Below are 22,679 nucleotides of genomic sequence, written 5' to 3' on the forward strand. Positions count from 1 at the left end.
GAGCTGGTAGTGATAGCCAGGCGTCAATATTTGATTAAGAGAAGCCACTTCAAGTCCGTCAAAACATCGACAGTGCAACGATGTGCAGCTAAATAATTAGACCATCATCTTCGCTGCTACCTCTAGTGTTGGCAATATTAATATCTTCAAGAATTAAATGCAGATCGAGTTGTTTAAGGATGATTTCATTTATCTGTTTAAGAAAAAATATCCTACTAGAGGATGTCCACATAGAAGTCCGCACTCGCGGGGACGATTTCAACACTGTTTATGACTATCATTTTAGAAATAASGAGCCACTAAAATCGATCCTTCCCAAAGATGAAGGTCGACCGATACATGTAGGTGTATTATGACTGGCTGGCATCAAAAGACAAGTAAATTTTCCCGACAACGCTATCCACGGTCACAAGATATACAACAAAGCTCAGCAATCTAGAGAATCATGGATCCGAGTTCGAATGAGCGACACCCAATCAAGCTATAAGCGCTGTTTTCAGGCCACTTATAGTCTGGTACTCCATGTTTGTCCGTCTGGCAATTTTTGACTTTCTACCTCCTGTCTTATGCTTTTTGCCTTTGTATCTCTTGCCTCGCTACTCTATTGCACATCATTCGACGCGAGGTCGGATCATGCTTMCCCCGCCATGACTTCTTCTCAAGAACAACAACAAAAACAGCAGCAGGGAGATGTGATGGCTGCACTATCCAATCCGTTAGAAAGCGATGGGCTGTGCTTATTGTCCATTGATGGAGGCGGCGTCCGTGGCCTAGCCAGCCTGTATATTCTGAAATATGTGATGGATCGACTGAACAACGTCCTCCATGAGCCGAAAGATCATGATCAGCCTCGGTTGAAACCCTGCGATGTCTTTGACCTGATCGGTGGCACCAGTACAGGCGGGKATCATCCCTTTGTTCTTTTCGTCGGATATGATGAGACTCTGGTCCATGTCTCTGCTTTCCAGAGGTCTTGTCGAATTTTTCAAATAATTGTTGGCTAACGTCTGTGTCGGGGCAATCAAAAAGTCTTATCGCCATTATGCTTGGACGCCTGGAGATGGACGTCGATCAATGCATCGAAGCTTATAATGACCTCGCCGAATCTGTTTTTGGCGAAAGATTGAAACGCATCCCGATGACTTGGAGGGCCAAGACGGTCGCACGATTTGATTCCTCGAAACTAGAGCAAGCGGTACAAAAGGTACTGCGACAAGTTGGAGAGAAGGAGGATACTTTGTTCAATGATAACGTGGAGCGTAGCTGCAAAACGTAAGAGTGATACGATCACAACCCCGGCCCTGTTCAAATCTCGTTCAACACTGGGGGAAGAGTTTAGACTAACATGGGCGGCGCGCCCTACGCTACAGATTCGTGTGCACCATTGATGAGTATAGCAAAGACATCGTTCGGCTCCGAAGTTACACTGTTTCGGGCGAGCCCGAAATTCGTGCTACGATCGTGCAGGCAGCACGAGCAACGTCCGCTGCGACCACTTTCTTCGAGCCTGTACAGATCGGTAATCGTACGTTTTCCGACGGCGCACTAGGGGCAAATAATCCGTGCGAACAGGTGGAGGGAGGAGGCTGCGGACATCTGGTGCGCAGATACCGCAGACTTGAAGCCTCTCGTGAAATGCTTTATCTCCATCGGGACGGGAAAACAAGCCACGGAAGCCATGGAAAAGAATCTATTCAAGTTCTTGGGGAAGACAGTTGTGAGCATCGCAACCGAAACCGAAAACACAGAAAAGGCCTTCATTGCAAGATGGCGCAAGCACTTTGATGAAGACCGGTACTTTCGCTTCAACGTCGAGCAAGGCTTACAAGGAATTGGTCTTGCAGAGTACCAGCAGGCTGGAGCCATCGAGTCAGCCACGCTATCATATCTGACGAACATCCAGCAACGATTTCGTGTACGAGATTGTGTGGAAAATCTCAAGAAAAAAAATTGTGCGTTTGTTGAAAACTTCTCGTGAACGAAACCGACCTCGCTAACTCGGTGCGAAATAATATTTTGAATGTCGTATCAGATGACAAAAACGAACCGTGCATTCGTCAAATTAGATTAGCAAGTATAATGAATGCAACTACAATACCGCAAAGTCCAAAAGTGCCCTTCATGGTGCCTTTCGATCCAGACCCAGACTTTGTCCCTAGACTAGATACAGAGGGCCGTGACATTATGGGCCAGCTGTTTTCCAATTTTAGACGACGAAGACGTATGGGACTCGTTGGTCTTGGGGGTGTTGGGTAAGTACTGATCTCTTTTCCAAGGTGTGTGAACAAACATTTCCACGTGGCATTTCGTTAAAAAGACAATGAAAATAGAAAATCCCAGATCGCTATAGAGTTTGCCCATCAGTTCCGCAACCAAAACCCCAAGGGTGCGGCGGTATTCTGGGTTCAAGCAGGAGACTCGGATCATTTCAACATGTCTTACAGCCACGTTGCGAGAGAACTCGGACTTGACACACCGGATGAGCCTATGAACAATTCTTTTCATGTCGCCGAATTGGTTTGTGGAACGCTATCAAACCCTGATTATGGGAATTGGCTTATGATCCTGGATAATCTGGACGATTTAACCGTTCTCAAGGCAGCCTTTTCAGAGACTGACAGTCCTCCGGCACAGAGGCGTGCAGATTACTCCATATCGCATTATATTCCTCGTTCCGCAAATGGATCGATTCTTATTACATCAAGAAGCATGTCGATTGTGCTGGAAATGACGAACTCGGCCTCTGCACTCATACATGTGCAGGATATGAATACCGATGAAGCGCAATTGCTCCTGAAACACAAAGTATGGCCGCATGCCTACACATCCGAGGAGTGCAGACAATTCGTGGAACATATGGAGGGGCTACCGATAGCGATCACTCAAGCTGCTGCTTACATGTCAAAATGCCGGATGAGTGTGAAAGAGTATATCGACTTATTCGAACAAAACGAGTCCACCCAGCTTCGACTCTTACGAAAAGAATTTAAGGACTGGAGGAGAGATGAAAGACCTCAGTATGCCGTGATTTTTACATGGCATACATCATTCGACCAACTCTGCCAGCATAACCCAACTGCGGCAAAAATGCTATCTATCATGAGCATATACCACCATCAGGGAATCCCGTCCTTTCTCCTCCGCAAGGCCGTGTCAGATCAAATGGAGCTCTTTGATTCCATCGAGCCTCTCCTAGACCTTTGTCTCATTTCAAAACGACCTACAGGCGAATTCTATGATCTCCATATTTTCGTAAAACTTGCTACGAAGGCATGGCTCGATGCTCGCGGCGAGTTAGATACTACTCAGGAAAGATCGCTTAATAACATTTTCGAAGCGTTAGACGACGTGTTCAGCCACAGGTTTTCTGATACTCATTTGCTGCTACCGCATTTTGTAGAACTTATCGATATCGAGGTGAAAACGGCGGAGGACAAAGTCGAGAATGCGATCTTTCTGGTCTTCGTGGCGGATATGAGAGCAGATACTGGAGACTATGTGGGAGCTGTTGATCTGTACAATCGCGCCATATCTAGGATTTCTGATGCACTGGATTCAAACATTGCCGTGCTGTTGAATGCACAGTCAGGTCTTTCCTGGTCTATGTTACAATCTGGCAAACAAGCCAGATCTAAAGAGATCGCGCAGGAAGCATACCATGCTTTTCGGGGGATTTGCGATACCAGCGGTTGGGATACGCCGATGAAGAAATCCATGTTTAGGTTTTGCCTGAAGATTGGAAAGGTGTTAGACATCACCGGGCTCATCGAGAAATCTGAAGAATGTTCGCGAGACATCCTGAGGCTTGCAAAAGATATTGGCAATATGAATACCCTAAAGTCTGCTCTTAGTCAGCTGATAGAACATTATTGCCATTTAGGAGATCTCAAGCAGGCCATGGACCTTCTCGCGCAGTTTGACGATATCTCTGATACTGATGAGCATATGATTGCATCCTCACGGAGAGTAAGAGGTTGTTATCATCTGCATAATGGTGAACAGTCTGAGGCCACGGCAATCTTGGGAGAAGCGTGGACCGAGAGAATAAAAACTTTAGGTGAAAGTCATCCGTGGACTCTCATCAGCGTGGTCAACTACCTTGCCGTCCTTAAGCATTCGGATCCTTTGAGAGCCGAGAATATTGCATATCAGATTCTTCGTCAGTCAACCAACTTGTGGGGGGACGATAATCCAACAGTTTGGGCAATCAAGGAACACCTGGCCACCTGTCTGAACCGCCAGAACAATAACAAGAAAGCGCTTTCCCTGCTTAGGGAAGTCAAGGAGTCCAGAACACGAGTTGGACATTTGGGCAACGTTGAAAACATTTTCCTTGAAGTAAGAATAACTCAGCTTGAGTCGATAACGACAGGGCAATACCAAGATTGCCTGAAAAAAATGATGAGTATTTTGAAAACTGCGAAAGAGACTTTCCCTGGTCACGTACTTCTACATGGAACGGTGAAAATGTCAATAGCAGAGCTTCATACACGTCACGGAGCACATGAACTGGCCGAGAGTTTCTTCAAGCAGATTTTGGATACTTATACTGAACATTATTCCGAAATGAACTTGCATACGTTGCATGCCAATCAATTATTTGCAGGTTTGTTGATTTTAACACGACGACACAACGAAGCGCAACAAATTCTCTTGCAGACGTTAGACATCTTGAAGTCCTCGTATCCGTACGAGACGGGGTTTATTATTGAGTGTAAATGTGACCTTGCTCGGTGTTACTACTATCTATCAGAGAAGGGGCAGCTAGAGGAACTACACATTGAGCTCCACGAAGCTGCGCTGTCAGGCGTAGAGGGAATCTCTAACACAACGAGCCAGAACTCTGTATTGCCACCAATAATGGACCTGGTCAGAGAACACGGGAATATCACCTGGGAGCTTTCAGTTTGTGAATCCATACTTGAGTCTAACAAGGTCGTCTATGGCCCAACCCACAAAATGACATTGGCGTCTCAGAATGATTTGGCTCGGTGTCTACGGGGTCTCGGTCGATATGCCGAGGCAGAAGGATTAGACCGTGAGACGCTTGCTTTGCGCACTCGGTGGCTTGAGGCTGATGACCCGCACATTCTTCTAAGCATGAACAATCTTGCAATGGTGCTTGGGGATCAAGAGAAATGGGCAGAGGCCAGGGATCTACAGCACGAGTGTATTCAAGGTTCAATCCGCGTCATGGGCGAGAACCATATCGAGACGATGAAGAGAAAGAACAACCTTGTTTGGATACTCAAGGGTCTAAATGAATATGATACCGCAGAGACCCTCGCTGAGCAAGTGCTCCAGGATAGATCCAGCAGTCTCGGACCGTACAACGAAGACACATTGACAACTCGAAGATCTCTGATGGACATATGGAGAACCAATGAGAAGCATTCACAAATCATTCAAACATACGAGGATTGTATCGAATGCCACGAAAGAGCACTGGGCGCCACCAGTTTGTTAACGTATTGGGTCGTTTGGAACGCGGCAGACTCGTTGACTAAGGAAGGAACAAACATTGAACAGGCAAGTCAGCTTTTCGAAAAGGTATTCAAAGCCGATTACCACAAATCAGATGCAGTTCTATTTGACAAGTCCATGTTCTTCCTTGCATACTGCCGGCTTTTGTCCAGTCAACGCAGATTTGTCGATATCGAGCATGTTTCACGAGAATTCTTAGCAGAATATGAGCACCGTTACGGCATTCAATGCCGCGAAGCGGATACTATTAAGTTGTGCCTCGCAACAGCTCTTCGAGAGCAGCAACGGCCGGACGAAGCTGTCGGCATCCTCTATCCCATTTACCTTGCGGGAACTGAGGAGAATAATATCACATATTGGAGTATGATAACTCTTGTACAGACGGTGGATCAAGAAAGATTCATACAGCCGGATGTCCTGAATCTCATTTTCAGATGGAGCCAAATGATGACGGATCATGAACCGAGCGATATCATGTGCAAAACATTGGAAGAGATGGGCATCGTACTTTCCAAAAAGCGGCACATAGAAGCCCACGAAATCCTTCAACGGAGTCTCAGAGCAAGTAGCAAGTACTATGGTTTAAACTCGAAAGAAGTCCTTACCCAAAAACAGTATGCCGCCAATAACCTTTGGTTCCAGGGGCTGTACTCCGATGCATGCCGGGAGAAAAGACTTTTGATCGAGGAAATGCAGATAGCCGTTGATTTTAACCACAGATTGTGGCTAGAGCAACGGTTCGACTGTGCTTTCATGACGTGTGCGTGGGGAGACATCCACGGAGCAACTATCGAGGGGGAGTCAATAATGAAGGAGTTAGCAGAGCTTATTGGAAAGGGGGATCTGTCAATGATAACACAATATCAAAACCTCGCTTACATGGTCCTCCTCAACGGTGAGCCGAGCCGTTCCGAGAGAATTGCTCGAGATAGCCTCGAGCGAGTCCAGCGAATACAAGACCATAGCCACTCTACTCAGAAATTCTGGGTTGTCCTTCCAATAGCTCTAGCTAAACAAGGCAAATGGAAGGAAGCCATGAAAATATGCCGTGAACTCTTACTCGTGGATATTGAAAGACCGCAGTGGACCACTGTGTCCGAGTTCCGGGGGGTTTCGCTCATGAGCATAGGCATCATGCAAGGTGGACAGTTGGAAGAAGGTCTGCAGTTGGCGAAGAGGGTTTACACTGAGCAGAGCAGACTGTTCGGCACTCACCATCCCGAGACACTTAACCGCTTCTTGTTTTTAGGTCTCGCTCTGTGGTACAAGGGAGACTATAAACAAGCCAGAATGATTGTGAAAGGGGCCTGGCAGTCACGAATCATAGTGTCCGGCACGTATAATCCCGCCACACTTGCTGCAGCAAGCCTCCTGGGCTTGGTCCATCGTGATATGGGAGAATACAGCCAGGCTGAGCATTTCCTGAGAATGGCGTACGTTGGCTTTCAAAGACAGTTGCGACAGGGACATCCAGAGCAGAGTCGGGCATTAAGGGACTACATCGTATTCCTGGCGTCATGCTGGAAAGCAGGAAAAATCTGTGGCGATTATCGTCATCACCATCCTTCGACATGCCAAAATTGTTTGCAGGCTTTTATCTGTGATCGGGAAAAGGACCTGCATCTTTCATTTTGGCTTTGACGGTGTACTATGAGGAAGGAGTTGCCTCACTTCATACAGAATGAAACTGGCCTCTAGAACAATCTTAAGTGTCTTTGGCATGTTTATACGTCGACGTGACAAGTGCAGCTACTCATATCGCCACCTTGCCCGTAATCCTTTTAAACTCTTGCTGTAAATGAGGCTGAAGTATGATTGATAGAACATTGTGCCAGAACTGGCGTCCAACAATACTAGGATCTTTGGGAATGACTGTGACGGTCGCACGTCTTGCGAGATAGGGCTAGCCCTTTGAGATGCCCTGATGGAGCTCACGAGCCCTGAACCCTAAAAACTCTTTGGGGCGGACTATCCCTTTGTTATGACTTCCCAATTAGGCACCGCTTTGAAGGCCTACGCGATATAAAAGAGCCATAGCGAGCTCTCGTTCAGAACTTTCCTTCTTCTTTTTTCTGTATGTTTAGTTTTACGTCGATAGAGCTACCCTAGAGTTTAGGATTGAGCAAGTGTCACAATGCCTTCCAATTATTGCCCACCGCCTTGTCAGCTAGCGCCTAGTGCGGGGATATTTGAAGCGTCTGAAAGTCGCCTTGGAATAACTTCACTTCTTCTCCTCCCCATTGCCATCTCTATTATCAACCACAGCCCAAAAATCATCACACAACCCGGTTTTTGATCGAATTTTGGGTGTATCAATGTGTTCTGCACGTGCACTGATATTGAAATCGCAATTTCCGATGCTTATGAAGCCCCCGCGGACTCCACCGATGGCCCTTGATAATGACGAGGAGGACTTCAGCTTCGACAATCAATCAAGCAATGAGGATGAGTTGATAAGGTCGGAGGTCAGGCAACGAAAGGCTCTAATTTGGCTGAGCTTCGAACATTGCTTGCTCAGCTGCTAGCTGGAGAGTTACTGGGGCAGCTAAAGAAGCGGACCACCATCGTCGCTGCTACCGCTAGTATTGGCAGTATTGATGTTTTTAATGATTGGATACAAAGCAAATTGTTCAAGGATGATTTTACGTATCTGTTTAAAGGATATATCCTGCCAGAGGAAGTCCAGACAGCAGAAGTTCACACGCATGGGATGATTTCGACACTGTCATGAGTATCATTTTGGAAATGAAGAGCCACCAAAATCGATCCCTCACAAAGGAAAAGGTCGACCGACCCACGAGGGTGTATTATGATTGGCTAGCATCCGCCTTGCAACACATATTCGAACGTAACGAAGGTGATTGTGACAGCATCTTCGCGGGGAAGAACATTGAAGAGAATGGAAAAGAAATGGTAAGTCAGATATTCTAGGTGCCACAATTGAAAATCGTGGATGGGCTGACTTACATGCATTTAGGCAACGCCGACCAATATCGACTATAAACTCTCTAGTATTATCTGTGGGGTTGGTCATTGCAGATGAAGACCAGAGAGAGTTAGATAGGTGCACAGATTGACCCTTAGAGAGATACGAGAATCGATGAGACACACAAGAATGGACAGGAGACGACCAGAGAGGGAGAAAAGAAGGTGGAAGAGGGGGAGATTAAGAAATTCATGAGAATGCTATAGTGTTTAGTCTTGATGGTGTTCCAAATTGAAAGAGCGACCAAGGGGGAAGGAGCCACTGAAAAGGGATGAAACCTGGCCCTAAGCCAGCGAGACCCAAAAAATACTAATTTTGACTCTACGAAATATCTTCAAGATAGAATGGCGCTGGCGAAGCATCCACCGTGTGATCGTTTTATAAAGCTAGAGTACAAAGTAAATGAGCGAAGTGACCATGTAGAAGGTTGCCACAAGGGTATATATCCTCTATTCTTCATCAGCAATATCATATCTCACACCAGAAGACAATACCAAAAAGTTTATGCTCGATATCATTTTGCGTTGGTAGATTACGACGCGGTTTGAGATGGTGAAGAAGAGGACGAAGCAGACGACCATATCGCCGCCTTGCCCGTAATCCTTTTAAACTCTTGCTGTAAATGACTCCAGATCTGGTCTTTGGTCCCATTCCGCCTTAATCCCTCCAGGAGCTTCTGAACATGTATATCAGCGCTCTCACCAAATTCATCAACACTGTAAACACCACTCCCAACCTGACCGTTACTGCCTACAGCAGTCTCCGTCCCGCTTCCATCCTCGCCTATCGACACACCATGTCTTGATGACGAAGCTTTGTGCCCATCTTTGGGCGGGTACCTCGAACTCGTCGCCAGAAACACATGCCGTTGGCCACTTTCTTCAAGAGGCACCCATCGCCTATTTCTGCTATTGAAAAGACTAGTAACCGCAAAGACCCCTCTCATTATGCCGCCAACAACTCCCGTCATGGAATCCGAAAGAGGTGTTTTCACAAATCCAGGGTAATCATGCACAAAACTGACTTGGGGCGCTTCAGTTTCTGCAAAATGCTCCATGGTCAAGGTCATCATGGAACAGAGATGCCCACGGGCCTTCCACGGAGCAACAAGTTTTCTACCAATCTCGGAGGAACTGATGGGGCCTTCTTTGGTCCCAGCCATGACTGTGATCACTCGGCTGATGCTCGACACAGTTGAAGCATGGCGGAGAAGTGGTAAGAGATTGGCAATAAAGCGCATACGGGAGTAATACGATAATGCGAGAATAAGAGGCAGCTTCTCCGATGTGTCTGGTCTGCGGTCAGCGTTGCAACCTTTTTTTTTAATCTTTTTCTTTGGTGAAGATACAAATATCAACACAATATTCGATAAAATGTTCACGTACCGGTGGTGACATCCAAAGTACCCTGACTCAAAAACAAAACATTGACAAATTCTTCCTCCGCCCTAATCTGCTCGCATACTTCATCCACATTACGAAGCAAGCTCACATCAGCCCTGATAAAAGTATATTTCCCCTCTGGATTTATCTGACGCAGATGCTGCAGAATCTCATTCGCCGCCTGCTGCGAGCGCCCAACAAAGTAGATACGCGGGGAGACCGTGAGCTGCGCAAACTGGACGAGACAGGCTTTACCGATGCCGCTGGTTGCGCCTACGAAAACGGCAACGATGCCAGGCGGGATCACCTGCCCGGTTTTAATTTGGGCGTTAGACTGCTGGACGGCTGATAAGGAGACCATGATAGAAGAAAGACTCTGGAAATACGCTGCAAAACATCTTTTCTTCTTTTTTTCGTTTCGATTTTATCGCTTTTGTATAGCCAGAGACTGGATGGATAGTTATCATCAATCAGCTTTCATCGATCTGTACACCTCGATCCGGAAGCAGTTTTGTACGAGACAACGGCCCGGCGCAAGCCTCACTCCAAATTAGTCCGTAGTACGTGCGTAACAGGATTTTACCATTTAAAACGCATATCAGGAACCAGGGCCATTTGGCGAATGCAACCAATCTAGAACTACTATAAGTATAGGAATATCAATCTAGTCTATCTAGTACACCTCCGGGAAGTATTAAATAGATATTGATGCTATCCTTGTCTACGTCAGTCAAGCTTTCCAGGGTTGTTACCCGGGAAACTCATCTGTCAGCCACTCGAGAATTATCTCTCTAGTTCACGGTTGGACGTGTTTACATGCAACATTTCGCGACTCGCTCGTCCATTACAGTTACCATACTTCCATAGATGTATACAGTCATATTTGAAAAATGTTAGCGTGTACCTACATTTTAAAGACGCATATTTTTTAAAAGGATCAATGACCATATCATATCTGTAAACGGTTATACGAGCTCTTAATGATATAAAACTAAGTTCAATATTCTGCGGCTTGCAGGGTGTTACTCTGATTGACGCGAGTACATAACACAGGGACCCGAATCACGGCTATGATACTGCAACGCAACATGAAGTTGGACCAAACGGATTGCATGCACGAGATGGTCGATCCTTTACGCGGAATATTTCCAGATAGATGTGGCGATGATTGGATTGATACAAATGACACTTTTTGCATCGTGTGCGGTGTCCCAGTGGGAGTGATTGTAAGTGATCGAGAGATTTTTCCTCTATTGGGTTGGCCTGACCAGTCATCCAGGCTCCAGTCCTAGAACTTGAGAAGGAGAAATACCAATGGTGCTTAGATGCAGTTGGCATTCGCCCGTCATTACCTCAACGGGTTACAGATCTGGAGACATGGAGGCGCAGGCCTTCGGATCAAGATTACAAGAGAGAACGATTTCATGGTGACGGGAAGCCATTGGAGATTCTTCCTGTTCCAGGTTCGTGCTTCGCTCCTATCATGTTTTCCAGTCTTTCTAAACCCTTCCTTAAAAATAGAGAACTTCGAATTCTTTCACTGGGATGAACCGGAGGGACCAAGAACACTTCACCACCCCTGGGTAAGTTTTCCTTGGGTAGGAGTACACAGGAAATGTTTCGATATGATGCGGAGGCTTGTAGAATATAGAACCAATGTCATGCGTCTGACCCCCGATGACACAATACTTCGAACTGGCAAGAAAAGTCCCCGCGTGCCGACAAGTCTGGGTGAGATGTATGAGGTGTACCAATCTCGGATCCACGATAATTGGGGCGCCAGCTTGATGTCTAAGAATAATAAACCCTTGTGGAAGGTTTTAGAGCCACATCGGTATTATTACAATGGTCAATATCACGATGATAAACATGTCAACCTTTTCGGGAATATTTACTGGCCATGGGGATCTCGTTATACGATTGTATGCGTGCTTTGATTTTCTCTCTCGCACTGTTCCTAGTGAACGATAGAACAATCATACTGACCAGATACGTCTAATCGATAACAGGAATACGAGGCTGCTCCTTTCCCCATTGAAGACTTAGCATCAGAGATTGAATATTATCTTGAACCGCTTCCAACATCATCTGCTAGCATCTCTGCCCCAGCTTTCCAATCTCATTTCAGTCGACTTCCTGTGGAGATTCAGCAGCAGATATTTCACTACTTACACCCATTTACAGACCCCCCAGCTGAGTGCACTCGCTGCCTTGCTCCCTCGGCTTGGAGAGATCTTTTGTTCATGGGCAGATTCTTCCTTGGCTCTGGGATTTAAAAGAACATGAATCAATGGAGACGGATCAGGATAGTTTCGTCACATCAATCAAACGCTTAGGTATTGATGAACAAAATGGCCAATCTGGCATCAACATGGACGAGGATATGTGGGATTGGGAGCTCTTGGTCCGACAACTGGCTCGACATGATTCTTTCAAGTTTGGTGGCATATTAGAATGTTTGCCCAGGGCATTGTTAAACCGCCGCAGGATCTGGAGATTGTTGGACGAGGCGAGGCAAGATGATGTTGACCCATGGAAATTCAGATCATATGATATATGCAAAGGGTCCTACACAGAAATTGACGGCTATTAAGTCTTGATGCTGGAGGTTGCAATTCTAATAAATTAGAGAAAGGGGGGTGGAGTCTAAACATATACTACGAAATACTACCTTACCTTGATCCTTGGCGACATACGTACTACATCATATGGGAAGCTTCTACGTGCCCGTCAACGCTGTTTAGCGGATCTGCAGACAACGTCTGAGCGGCGTCTGAAAACCTCAGGCAGCACAGTCAATCGGACTAATGCATGCATGGGCCGGGTAGATGAATTCCACACAGGAAGAAAATGCACGAGAACGCACATTGGTCTGTTCGGCAATGATTCAATTTCTAAGCATAAGCTAATTCGATCGAATCATCACCCAGCCACCACGCTGAAACGCCTTTTGGGTTGCATCGATGCTGGTCGATCCTGCGACCAAGCTATCGAGCCGTCTGGGTATCTTTGTAATCCTCCTATCTCTCCTCCAATAAATTGATTCAATCATGCGACGAGAATGATGCGACCACCGGCTTCGGTGATTTTGCGTTCAGCTTCCTTGCTGACGTAGCGAGCCTTGACGACAACGGGGACGTTGGGGAGACGGCCTTTGCCGAGGACCTTGGCGTAACCGAGAGCGAGTAGGTCGATAACGGGGGCGGTATCCTGAGGAGCACCTTCGGCGAGGTACTTGTCTTGAGTTTCTTGGGGGAGCAAGCTCCAAAGCTGGGATGTGTTAGTACTTGAAATGATCAATGATTTGCTAAGGAAAACTAACCTTGTCCAAGTTGACGACGGGCTTCCATTCGTGATTGCGCTGGAGGTGGAAGTGGCGCATACCAACCTTACCGAAGTAACCGGGATGGTACTTGTCGAGGTTGGTACGGTGGTGGTGCTGACCACCGGCCATACCGCGACCACCGGGATGCTTGCGGTGCTTTCCTACACGACCGTGGCCGGCAGAGACATGGCCGCGACTGATTTGTCAGTATTCAGAGTCTGGTGCACACAAAAAGTGAGACTCACTGTTTCCTGGTCTTAGACAGATGGGTAGGCATTGTGATGTTGTGTCGATTCGGGATGTATTGTCGGAACCTGGATGGCAGAGGAAATAATTCTTCGACAAAAGGGAAGAAATTGTTGTGGGATCACATGATCGGGTAAGAACAAACAGTGCAAACTGCAAACAGTGTAAACACCGCCAGGCTACCGTGCACGGGCCACTTGCCCAGGTATATAAACGGCGATTTCTCCCACTTCTTTCCATTTCTTTTCTCTTTCTTTCCTCAGCTCTCTTTGCCTTTTGGCTTAGATCAAGTGTAGTATCTGTTCTTTTCAGTTTAATCTCTGAAAGTGTTCTACCTGAACACAACATTGATTATTCTCATTTTTGGAGTTCGCTTGAGAGTCTCTGCGCTTGCGTATGCTCTCTCGCACTGTGTCCTTGGTCTTACACTACCATCAAGCGACGCGAATCCCCTTTTCATCATTTCATCGGTACACCGGTGGGCTGGAGAAGAGCTTTGGAAATTACAATATGTTGAATTGAATGAAATGTACTCCTAGTAGGGTCGCTAGTTAATTCGAAGAAATTTTTAAAAGTTTGTGTGGGTACCATCTCTCCACTACTTCCTGCTCTTCACATGTTCTCATACTGTATTACAGTTCGACTTGACTACATGTATGTATCCTAAACTAACAGTTGATACCTGGAGACCAGGGTGGCAAGTATAGTACATACAATGACTTGAATTCTGCATCAGATACTACGAGTATGTTCACTTGTACAGGTTTTACTAGCCGTTTAAGCAAAACGAAAAAAGAAAATCTTCAAAATATGTCAAACTCAAACGCGGAAGGCCACATGGATTGGTAATCCTCTTCTCGTGTTCTCAACCTCACATCCCTTATTTCCCACCTCATCTGAGGACTTATAAATTCGAACATAATCCCTGCAGCACGACAAATATCTCGTAGTTGCTCTATTAAAGAATCAGTATGCTCTATTTCTCCATCACCTTCGATGTATAATTTCATTAGTTGTGATTCACGACCAGACTGAATCATCTCATCCAACTGCCGAGGTAGGTACTTCAAATGAGCACGACTACACCAGGAGAGATATAGGATATTGAGAGAAGGTGGAAGAATATCTTTCAATTGATTCTGTGGTAGCGCCTCGCCATGCTGATGAAAGTCAAGGAGATCTGGAAGTCGAATATGTAGATGTTTCAGGACACTAAATTCAGTAAGAGACGGAATTGGTTCATCCTCCATTTCGGTTACCATATCACAGTCAATCTCCACCCAGAGGCGTTCTAGGCTTGTTTTGTGGCGCTCCAAAGATCTGACAAGAGCCCGGGGATGAAAGTCATCATCTGAAGTCATTACACCACCGTAACCAAGCCTGAACGATTTTAGCGCCTTGCAACTCCTAATCAAATGGAACATTCCGGCCTCGGTATTGTTGCTGCCTCGGAAATCAATTTGTGTGATTCCAGAAGATTCAATAAGAGGAAGCTCTGCCAATTCACCTGTGAACTCGCTTTCGGTGATTGGGTCATATTCGGCAATCTTGGACCCTCCCAGTTTGCGCATGCTAGGGAAATGGAAAAATGGCATGAGAAATGAGGATGCCACTGCATTTTTTGTGTCATGCCATGAAATGTAAGCCTCTTCGAGTTTTGAAAATGCTTGTATATCTCCCAAGGCAGCCTTTCTGAGTATGCTGTTAAAATAGACTGAGCCAAATGGTAAAACAATATCGATCCTTTGGAGATTAGGGAGGAGTGGTAACATCAAGCCTAGCCATGCATCGGCGATACCGGCTTTGGCATCCTCCTCCCATTCATCTCTTTCGTCATCAGATTGAGGTATTTCGTCAAGTAGTTTAGATATGAGATTGGGGTCGCATTCAAAATCTTTGGCGCCATTACTGACTTCCCATGCATATATGTAGAGGTTCTTTACAGCTTCAGCGAGAGCTGGCTTATGCGCGATAGTATGAGAAAAACTATACCAGCTGGTTTTATCAATTGACTTAAAAAGCGTGACGTTGGAATAAAGTGTGTGGATGAGGAGTTCGTAAAAGCGACGACATGATAAAATTAAAGCATAGCGGTCACCCTGCTCAGAGAGACTGTGCGCTATTAAATGGATAAGCTCGAGTGGAAGTTTATCGAGCGCCATCTATACGCTTCCTATTGTCATATGTGAATAGTATAACGGAAGTCAATTATTTATCCGACTGGAGGGTAGGGTAGTGGCAGGATAGGACTGACCCTAACCAGATCTGATAGGCGGTGTAAGTGACAGGATTATTTATATACTGTTGATGGTGTTTACCTTAATAATCTCTGAAGGAATTTTCAATAAATTGTATGGGTATCATCTATCCACTACTGCCTGTTCTTCACCTGTTCTCATGCTGCATTTTATATCACTGCTCCCGTTTCTTCTCCAAGTACGCCAAGAATCCCTTCGAAAACCTCAACGCTCGATCATACGCGATCTCGAAGCCGTTGATTCCTCCATAATACGGGTCTTCAATCTCTTGACCTCCGCCGACCTTCTTGTTGACAGTACCGTCAGGATTGAAGTCCCCAAATAGTCGTACTTCTGCAATTTGTGCTGTTACTGTGTCCTCTGTAGCGTTGGTCGTTGATCGCGTGTTATTCGTACGACCCTTCGTCCTTCCTGACTGTGCGCCGATGATGCTATCGCGTAGCCGTAACAGGTCTTTGAGATTGTACTCGTCCATGGCGAGTATATAGTCGAATTTCCGAAAGTCGTCCTTTGTAATCTTCCTAGCAGAGTGATTGTAATTCGTGATGCCGTGCTGTTTCAGAGTAGCCATTGTGCGGTAATCGGGAGAATCGCTTGCGTGGTATGCGCCCGTGCCCGAGGAGTCGATTTCGTCGATCAGATCGCTGTATTGCTGTGATGAGGAACATAGGGATCGAAAGACGCCCTCGGCCATGGTAGAGCGGCCTGTGTAGAAATGGAATTAGCAAGTCACCAAAAATTGTACAGAATGAAGGTCGCGAAACTTACAAATATTTCCCAAACAGACGAAAAGTACCGATACAGGCGCAGGAGCCTGGTCGTTCGACATGATGCGGCTGTCGCTGCAATATAATCACGAATAATGACAAAAGATAAATGACAGCTTCATCGACAGCCTCCAACTGCAGTCGGACTTTAAAGAGGGGCGATTTCGCTCTTTATCAGTTTACAAATCTCCCCGCACGACCCACCCAGGATGTATAAGCTCCCTGCGTAATGTTCCTGACAGATCTACATTCAACTCCAACACCATGACACACGCACGCCACCGCTGTCTCCTCCTCACCTTCGATGCGTTCGCGACTCTTTTCCATCCTCGCCGCCCGATCCCCGAAGTATACGCCTCGGTAGCCAACGCGTACGGACTGAGTGAAACACCCTTAGCGCCCGCTACGTTGCAGACAGCTTTCAAAAACGCGTACAAAGCCGAGAGCAAGGCCTATCCGAACTATGGCCGAGAAATGGTACTGCGTGGCGAATATGGAGGTCCGAAACAATGGTGGACCGGTGTGATTACCTCGACATTTGCGAATGCTTTTAACAAACCGGATTTGAAGTTGCCGGCCGGGATGGTTGACAGGTTGATTGAGACTTTTGCTAGTCAAGAGGGTTACTCGCTATATGGAGACGTGCAGCCTTTTTTTGATCAGCTGGGGAAATACAAGACTTGGCAATCTGACTTTGATTGTATTGTGACGGGCATCATATCGAACTCGGATGATCGCGTTTCGACTGTGTTGAGATCGTTGGGTTTGTCGGTAGGACGGACTCGTGCTGACGAAGACCGATCTAGTACTCTGCTTCCGGGATTTGAAGAGGCTCTTAGTAAGAACTCGGAGGATAGAGGATTCTATTCGGACGATCTCAACATGGTCATCACAAGTTACGAGGCAGGAAATGAAAAGCCGAATCGACTGATCTACGACGTAGCAGCCCGGCAAGTCAACCGCCTTCTGAGCACGTACAAATGGACCAAATTCGATCTGGACAACATTGACTGGATGCGGATACATGTCGGAGATGATTTTGCAAAAGACTACCAAGGCGCGACGGACGCTGGCTGGCAGGGCATATTACTCGATCGAGACAATACAGTTACCGACAGTTTGGACGTGGAAATCATCAATTCGTTAGAGACGCTGCTTCCAAAAATACAACAATACGCAGCAAGGTAACAAGTAAAGGGTGGTGACAAGCAGAAAGGCTATTGATAAGGGCAAAAAACGGGTGCACTACTTTGGGCTATTCGACCCTTCGCCATGTCGAGACAAGCCAAATCCGTACCCCAGCTCTCTTCCGTCCGTGACTCGAATCTTTTCGCTAGCAAGCATGACGAAGAATATCCGCGCCCACCCGTTATTATTCTCGACTGGCGTGACATTCTTCCATGCATGCGCCGTACCTCGCTGTATGCACATATCGCCCTTCTTCAAGACTTTAGTCTCGCCCGAGTCAAGCTCCCACTCGACCTCCCCATCAATGACAACACCATAATCAAACGTGATTGTCCGATGCATAGGCGCCGCATCGCCTGGCGCCATTTCCAACACTCGACACGTCGTCTGACCGGGCCGCGATCCATCCGGCGGATGAGGATGCTCAAGCTCATCCTCATACTCTTTGACATCCAGATTGGCGTCTTCTTCAGTCGTGACTTGCGACGCAGGCGACAGCCCGCTGACGGGGAAAGTGTTCGTAGAATAGACTCTTACATTGCGCGAAGGCTCGGTCTTGGCTCCTGCACTGGGGATCTGGCCAACCGGTGGGTTTTCGGGGAGATTGCTGAAGACCGCGCGGCCGGTAGCGGGGTCGTGGGTTGAGACGATGCGTCGAGAGGCCGTGAAGGGGTATGTTGATGGGATTTGTGCCATGCTAGAGAAGAGGAATTTACTATAGATCACGTCCTAGATATCTCTATTCGAGTGCGCGGTGTTGAAAGATAGCCCTAGAAAGCGCGCGATTGACGCATGGCTGATATTAAGGAGACTGGGGTCCCTGCCCGTCCCCGAAGCTTAAGCAGTCACTTAGGGATATCTAAGGAGAAGCAGGTTAGGCACCCCCATCGCTCAGGCGCCAGCTCTGACGTCACTGACGGTGCAATCTCCAAGGGGCGGTCTCCACTTCCAGCAACTCGATTCCACATCATTATCCTCGAGAAAATTAGCAAAATAAGTGATAAATAATATGATAAATGCTATGCCATCCATCTGCTCATCAGATTGGAAATGTGACTTAGCTGGCAAGACAGATACACCCAAGATCGTTGAATGGAGCGTCCTACTTGCTGTCTCCTTATCTCCTATGACTGTAAGTGCAACAACCTCCTAACATTACCGTCAACACCACGAGACATCCACGCACAAAATGGATCAAGGGCTACCTTCTCCGACCAGAGAACCTCTAATAGAGAACTTTGTTTTATGATCTGGAGCCACCCTTATTCTCCTTCAATATATTTGACGTGTTTACTAGCGGGTTCAACATTTAATGCTATTTGACTAGTATTTTGGACTGAGAATGAGTGAGACAAGTTTAAGAAGAGTGGTCAATATAAACTTTTGAAGGGTCCGTTCCTGCAGGCTACGGGGTGCAGGACAGGTGACACGAGAATTTCGTTGGTCTCGATTCGTCATTGATTTCTTGTCTCTGAGCTGTCAGCTTTTTCTGCTGAGCCACTCGTGGTCTCGCTATTTGTACTAGACTGTTCCGCTTGAGCTGTCGCTCCATCTTGACCATCTTGGTTCCCATCAGGATTCCCTGGCCGATTCACACTTTCCCGAGCGAATTCCGCTAGTTCAATCATTTCAAGTTTCTTTGCTTCCTGCCTTGCTTTCTCGCGGTTTGCGTGTGCCAGAGCGATCTCATCTATTTTGAATGAGTATCTTGCTTGAAACAATGAGTCAACGATCGGTGATGGGGAGATACCTTTTGTCTTGCTCCGGCTAGCTAGGGTCAAAATGGGGTTTGGCATCCGGTAGTCGCTGGTGAATTCGTCACCAAATCTTTTCATTCCGATGAGAATCTCAAATGGCGGGTCGTCCACAACGTAGAACTTGGAGCACCTTTTTTTCAGCTCCTGCCCTTTGTACCATTCGAGCTGAATCTCGAATTTAGGGATATAAGTGCTTTCCAGCCCATCTAGCAGGATTTCATCTCCCTCTGGTATGGGTCGCAAAAAGCTTTCATGGAGATTATTTGCTTTGAGGAGCTCCAGTGATACTAAATTCTCTTCACAGCCGGTGTCCAGCTTTGCTCGAGCTGGTACGTACTTGAACTGCCACGGGGTCTGTTCCACAGTTGTTTGAATGACGAGCCTAATATCGCGCGTGAATTTTGACTTCACTAGGTTGGAGAATTCCTGCAAAGCCGCTTTACGTCCACGCCTTGGATTTGAGTGGCTTGTGACACTTTGCGGGCGATGCTGTGATCCCTCGGTGTCTCTACTATGGTGATGCGTGAGCACCCGAGGTTTATCCTCGCGGTCTATTTCATCCTCCCCAGGTTCTTCGTCGCAATATTCAGACATTATTTGCGCAAGGCTAGCACTGGACACCAATGTCAGATTGTTTTTCGACTTTATGGTAGATATTTCAGCACTTAGCCCTGCTCACCTCATATCCACAAGCTGCTGGTTCAATCTCACTCTGAAGCAAACTTAGCGCGAGGCATAGATTTTCACGGACGACGACCACATACTCAGAGGCGAGATCTCGCAACAGCAGTACTGAGTCCCGGAACGCATCAAATGCCGCCTTGCGCTCCTTCTCCCGAGTAATGATTCGCGCACTCTGGAGGAATTTTGAAGCCCATGACGGTCGTCGGGAACGGTAAACCTCAATCTGATGCATCACAGCGACGAGATCATGGTGCCGGCTGACGCACGTGTCCATGGCCCCCTCTGCAGCCTCTGGTATCCGTATATCGGACGAGAATAAAGCGCCGCATTCCTGAAGGACAGCGACAAGGACTGAAATATCATCTAGCTGCTTTTTCAGCTCCGGCTCGTAGTCTCTGACCCTCCTTGAAGTGTCATAGAGGGTCGTCGAAAAAGCTGTCGTGCTCGATACGATCGAGAATATGGCAAAGACTAGTGTAAGAGGGTCTGCCATCTGGACACCACTCCCAAGAATCCGAAGGACAAAACGTTGCACTCAGGAATTCGGGAGTAGGCTGCCCATATATTTTTGAGACTTTTACAGCGAACTCGGATTATTGACCCCGGTTGTTTGTTCATAAGGACCAATTCAGGCGATACGCTGGTGGCTTTCGCAGCCGAGGCTGATTGGCTATGGGGTTTCAGCTTCTGCAAGCCCAGCGGCCTAGGACATTATAAGGTGGCTCGGACGAAATTAAAATAACGTGCCCTAAAGTGAAGTGGACTTCAAAGGAGCATTGTCGGTGCCTATGAAATAATTCTGTCTCGCTGTCCAGCTGAAAATATGACTGCAAAGCAGGAGAATATGGTGGAGGAGATAATGGCAAGCAAACCCCAGGGGTATCACCGACTTGCAAATGTGATGAGCAACGATGCTAGCTTTGCGATCTTTCGTAACTTCAACGAGATTAACATCTTCAATTTGTTAAGTCTCCAGGCTGAAATAAATGATTTACGACACAAGTTCGGATTCCTCTATCGCTCAGATGATGTCTCCAATGATGCTACAAGAAGGGAGTTTTCAAAGCGGTTCCTGCTTTTGCATCAGTCCCAGGGCGACGAAGGTCGCCAATATCAAACGATGTTGCAGTTGCGCTCTCGGATGAAAGAATATAGTACGTCCATGGTCTTGATCAATCCTCAAATACCAAGCCTTCCATCTCGTGAACTTACCTTGCCTATAGATGATCTTTTGCTACAAGGTGTCCCAAGAAGCCCTCATCATTCCTTGGGGCCATTCACTAACCAGGAAGGTAGTAAATGCGGTGAACAGAATAGCGAGACCGCGGAAATCACATATTTCAATTCTTCAGGACTGGCTCCAAGATTCTAAGGGAGGCAATAACTTCCAGAAAGGGACTGAAGATCAGATCTGGGATGACGAAAACCCTTCCGCCTACCTGACCCTTTTAGTACCAGCAGGTGAAATGGATCTATTCTCCCGGTGGATTACTCGTATTGTTGTTGGTATATTTCATCGCACATGGGGTGAGAAACACGGGCTTGGGAAGGTCGTTGACGAAGAGAGCGGCTTGATTTCCTACGATGACTCGAAAATCAATATGGCTAGCACAATTTTTGCGACTGTGATCTCCTCAATCTTGCCGGTTATCGCAATCCTGGTTCTTTATGTTGTGAAAAATACGGTGCAGAGGATTTGTATTACTCTTGCCTTTACAGCCGCCTTTGCCTGTGTTCTTGCCACCTGCAGCTCTGCGCGGAGAGTGGAAATATTCGCTGCTACAGCTACGTATGTTTCCCCTACGCAAAACACCAAGGCTTCAATATATCCACCCAAAACTGACATTTCTGTCGCCTAGATTTGCTGCAGTTGAGGTCGTATTCATTGGGAGCGCAATACCTAGCTAAGTTATATTCACATGGAGATGACGGTAACCCGTCGTCCGAACGTGGTATATAAAATATACGATTGGATTACTGGTTCAGTTGCCATTTAGAATGACTGATCAAAACCATGTTCCGTAGATCGGTAGAGAGGGCGCTGGTTGGCAGTGTAGCTCGTGGGTCCTAGTAAGTATTCTTCTAGAGAGGCTTTTCTCAGTTCTTGAAGCATAGCAGTCGAGTATTGACGGGAAAATACGATCGAATCCGTCTTAAAGACCTTATTTCCTTTGTGTGACAGTTGTAGGCCTTGCAAGCTGAGGTCTGCCCTTTCCGGCACCGTCACGGGAACTCTGAGCCCTAAGCCCTGCCCACCTACGACGAGATATTCCTTTGTTGACATGCCTTCCCAACCAGGCACCGCCATGGAGCCTACGCGCCATAAAGAGCCGTAGCGAGCTCTCACACAAAGTCTCCCTTCTCCCTTCCTTGCTGTGTGCTTAGTTTTACGTCGATAGAGCTGCCCTAGGGTTTATGATTGAGCGAGTGTCACATTTTGCGTTTGGCTTGTGGACGCTGGTTGCACTCAGGGATATTCCCATGATGTTGAGACATGGAATCTTGCGAGTAGAGCTGCCTCTCTTTGGAAGCCTTGCTAAAGTCCCTTAGCTGAAAGGGTTGCTTTGATAGATTGTTATCTCACAACACTAATCCGCATGAA

The 22,679-nt window shown here is 46.8% G+C and overlaps 8 protein-coding genes across 8 annotated transcripts; 3 read left to right on the plus strand and 5 right to left on the minus strand.

The window, feature by feature from the left end:
• Positions 1-1,042: 1,042 nt before the first annotated feature.
• On the plus strand, positions 1,043-7,125 carry BHQ10_004153 (uncharacterized protein; the record flags this gene model as incomplete). Its single annotated transcript, XM_040876488.1, has 5 exons — positions 1,043-1,272; positions 1,371-1,525; positions 1,608-1,952; positions 2,033-2,252; positions 2,331-7,125. 5 exons carry the CDS (start codon positions 1,043-1,045, stop codon positions 7,123-7,125), a joined length of 5,745 nt encoding a protein of 1,914 aa, XP_040732657.1.
• A 1,877-nt stretch (positions 7,126-9,002) lies between these two features.
• On the minus strand, positions 9,003-10,213 carry BHQ10_004154 (uncharacterized protein; the record flags this gene model as incomplete). Its single annotated transcript, XM_040876489.1, has 2 exons — positions 9,003-9,760; positions 9,856-10,213. The coding sequence occupies 2 exons, from the start codon at positions 10,211-10,213 to the stop codon at positions 9,003-9,005; spliced, it is 1,116 nt and encodes a 371-aa protein (XP_040732658.1).
• A 2,687-nt stretch (positions 10,214-12,900) lies between these two features.
• On the minus strand, positions 12,901-13,454 carry BHQ10_004155 (uncharacterized protein; the record flags this gene model as incomplete). Its single annotated transcript, XM_040876490.1, has 3 exons — positions 12,901-13,122; positions 13,175-13,373; positions 13,423-13,454. 3 exons carry the CDS (start codon positions 13,452-13,454, stop codon positions 12,901-12,903), a joined length of 453 nt encoding a protein of 150 aa, XP_040732659.1.
• Positions 13,455-15,835: 2,381 nt separating this feature from the next.
• BHQ10_004156 (uncharacterized protein) lies at positions 15,836-16,510 on the minus strand (the record flags this gene model as incomplete). The annotated part of the gene is made up of 2 exons (XM_040876491.1): positions 15,836-16,386; positions 16,450-16,510. The coding sequence occupies 2 exons, from the start codon at positions 16,508-16,510 to the stop codon at positions 15,836-15,838; spliced, it is 612 nt and encodes a 203-aa protein (XP_040732660.1).
• Positions 16,511-16,712: 202 nt separating this feature from the next.
• Positions 16,713-17,636, plus strand: BHQ10_004157 (uncharacterized protein; the record flags this gene model as incomplete). Its single annotated transcript, XM_040876492.1, has 1 exon — positions 16,713-17,636. One exon carries the CDS (start codon positions 16,713-16,715, stop codon positions 17,634-17,636), a length of 924 nt encoding a protein of 307 aa, XP_040732661.1.
• Positions 17,637-17,693: 57 nt separating this feature from the next.
• On the minus strand, positions 17,694-18,332 carry BHQ10_004158 (uncharacterized protein; the record flags this gene model as incomplete). Its single annotated transcript, XM_040876493.1, has 1 exon — positions 17,694-18,332. One exon carries the CDS (start codon positions 18,330-18,332, stop codon positions 17,694-17,696), a length of 639 nt encoding a protein of 212 aa, XP_040732662.1.
• A 758-nt stretch (positions 18,333-19,090) lies between these two features.
• On the minus strand, positions 19,091-20,570 carry BHQ10_004159 (uncharacterized protein; the record flags this gene model as incomplete). The annotated part of the gene is made up of 3 exons (XM_040876494.1): positions 19,091-20,006; positions 20,073-20,105; positions 20,158-20,570. 3 exons carry the CDS (start codon positions 20,568-20,570, stop codon positions 19,091-19,093), a joined length of 1,362 nt encoding a protein of 453 aa, XP_040732663.1.
• Positions 20,571-20,900: 330 nt separating this feature from the next.
• BHQ10_004160 (uncharacterized protein) lies at positions 20,901-21,985 on the plus strand (the record flags this gene model as incomplete). Its single annotated transcript, XM_040876496.1, has 3 exons — positions 20,901-21,231; positions 21,374-21,866; positions 21,937-21,985. 3 exons carry the CDS (start codon positions 20,901-20,903, stop codon positions 21,983-21,985), a joined length of 873 nt encoding a protein of 290 aa, XP_040732664.1.
• Positions 21,986-22,679: the final 694 nt, after the last annotated feature.

This window comes from Talaromyces amestolkiae (genome assembly GCF_001896365.1).
Source record: "Talaromyces amestolkiae strain CIB chromosome Unknown scaffold7.1, whole genome shotgun sequence".
NCBI lineage: Eukaryota > Fungi > Ascomycota > Eurotiomycetes > Eurotiales > Trichocomaceae > Talaromyces > Talaromyces amestolkiae.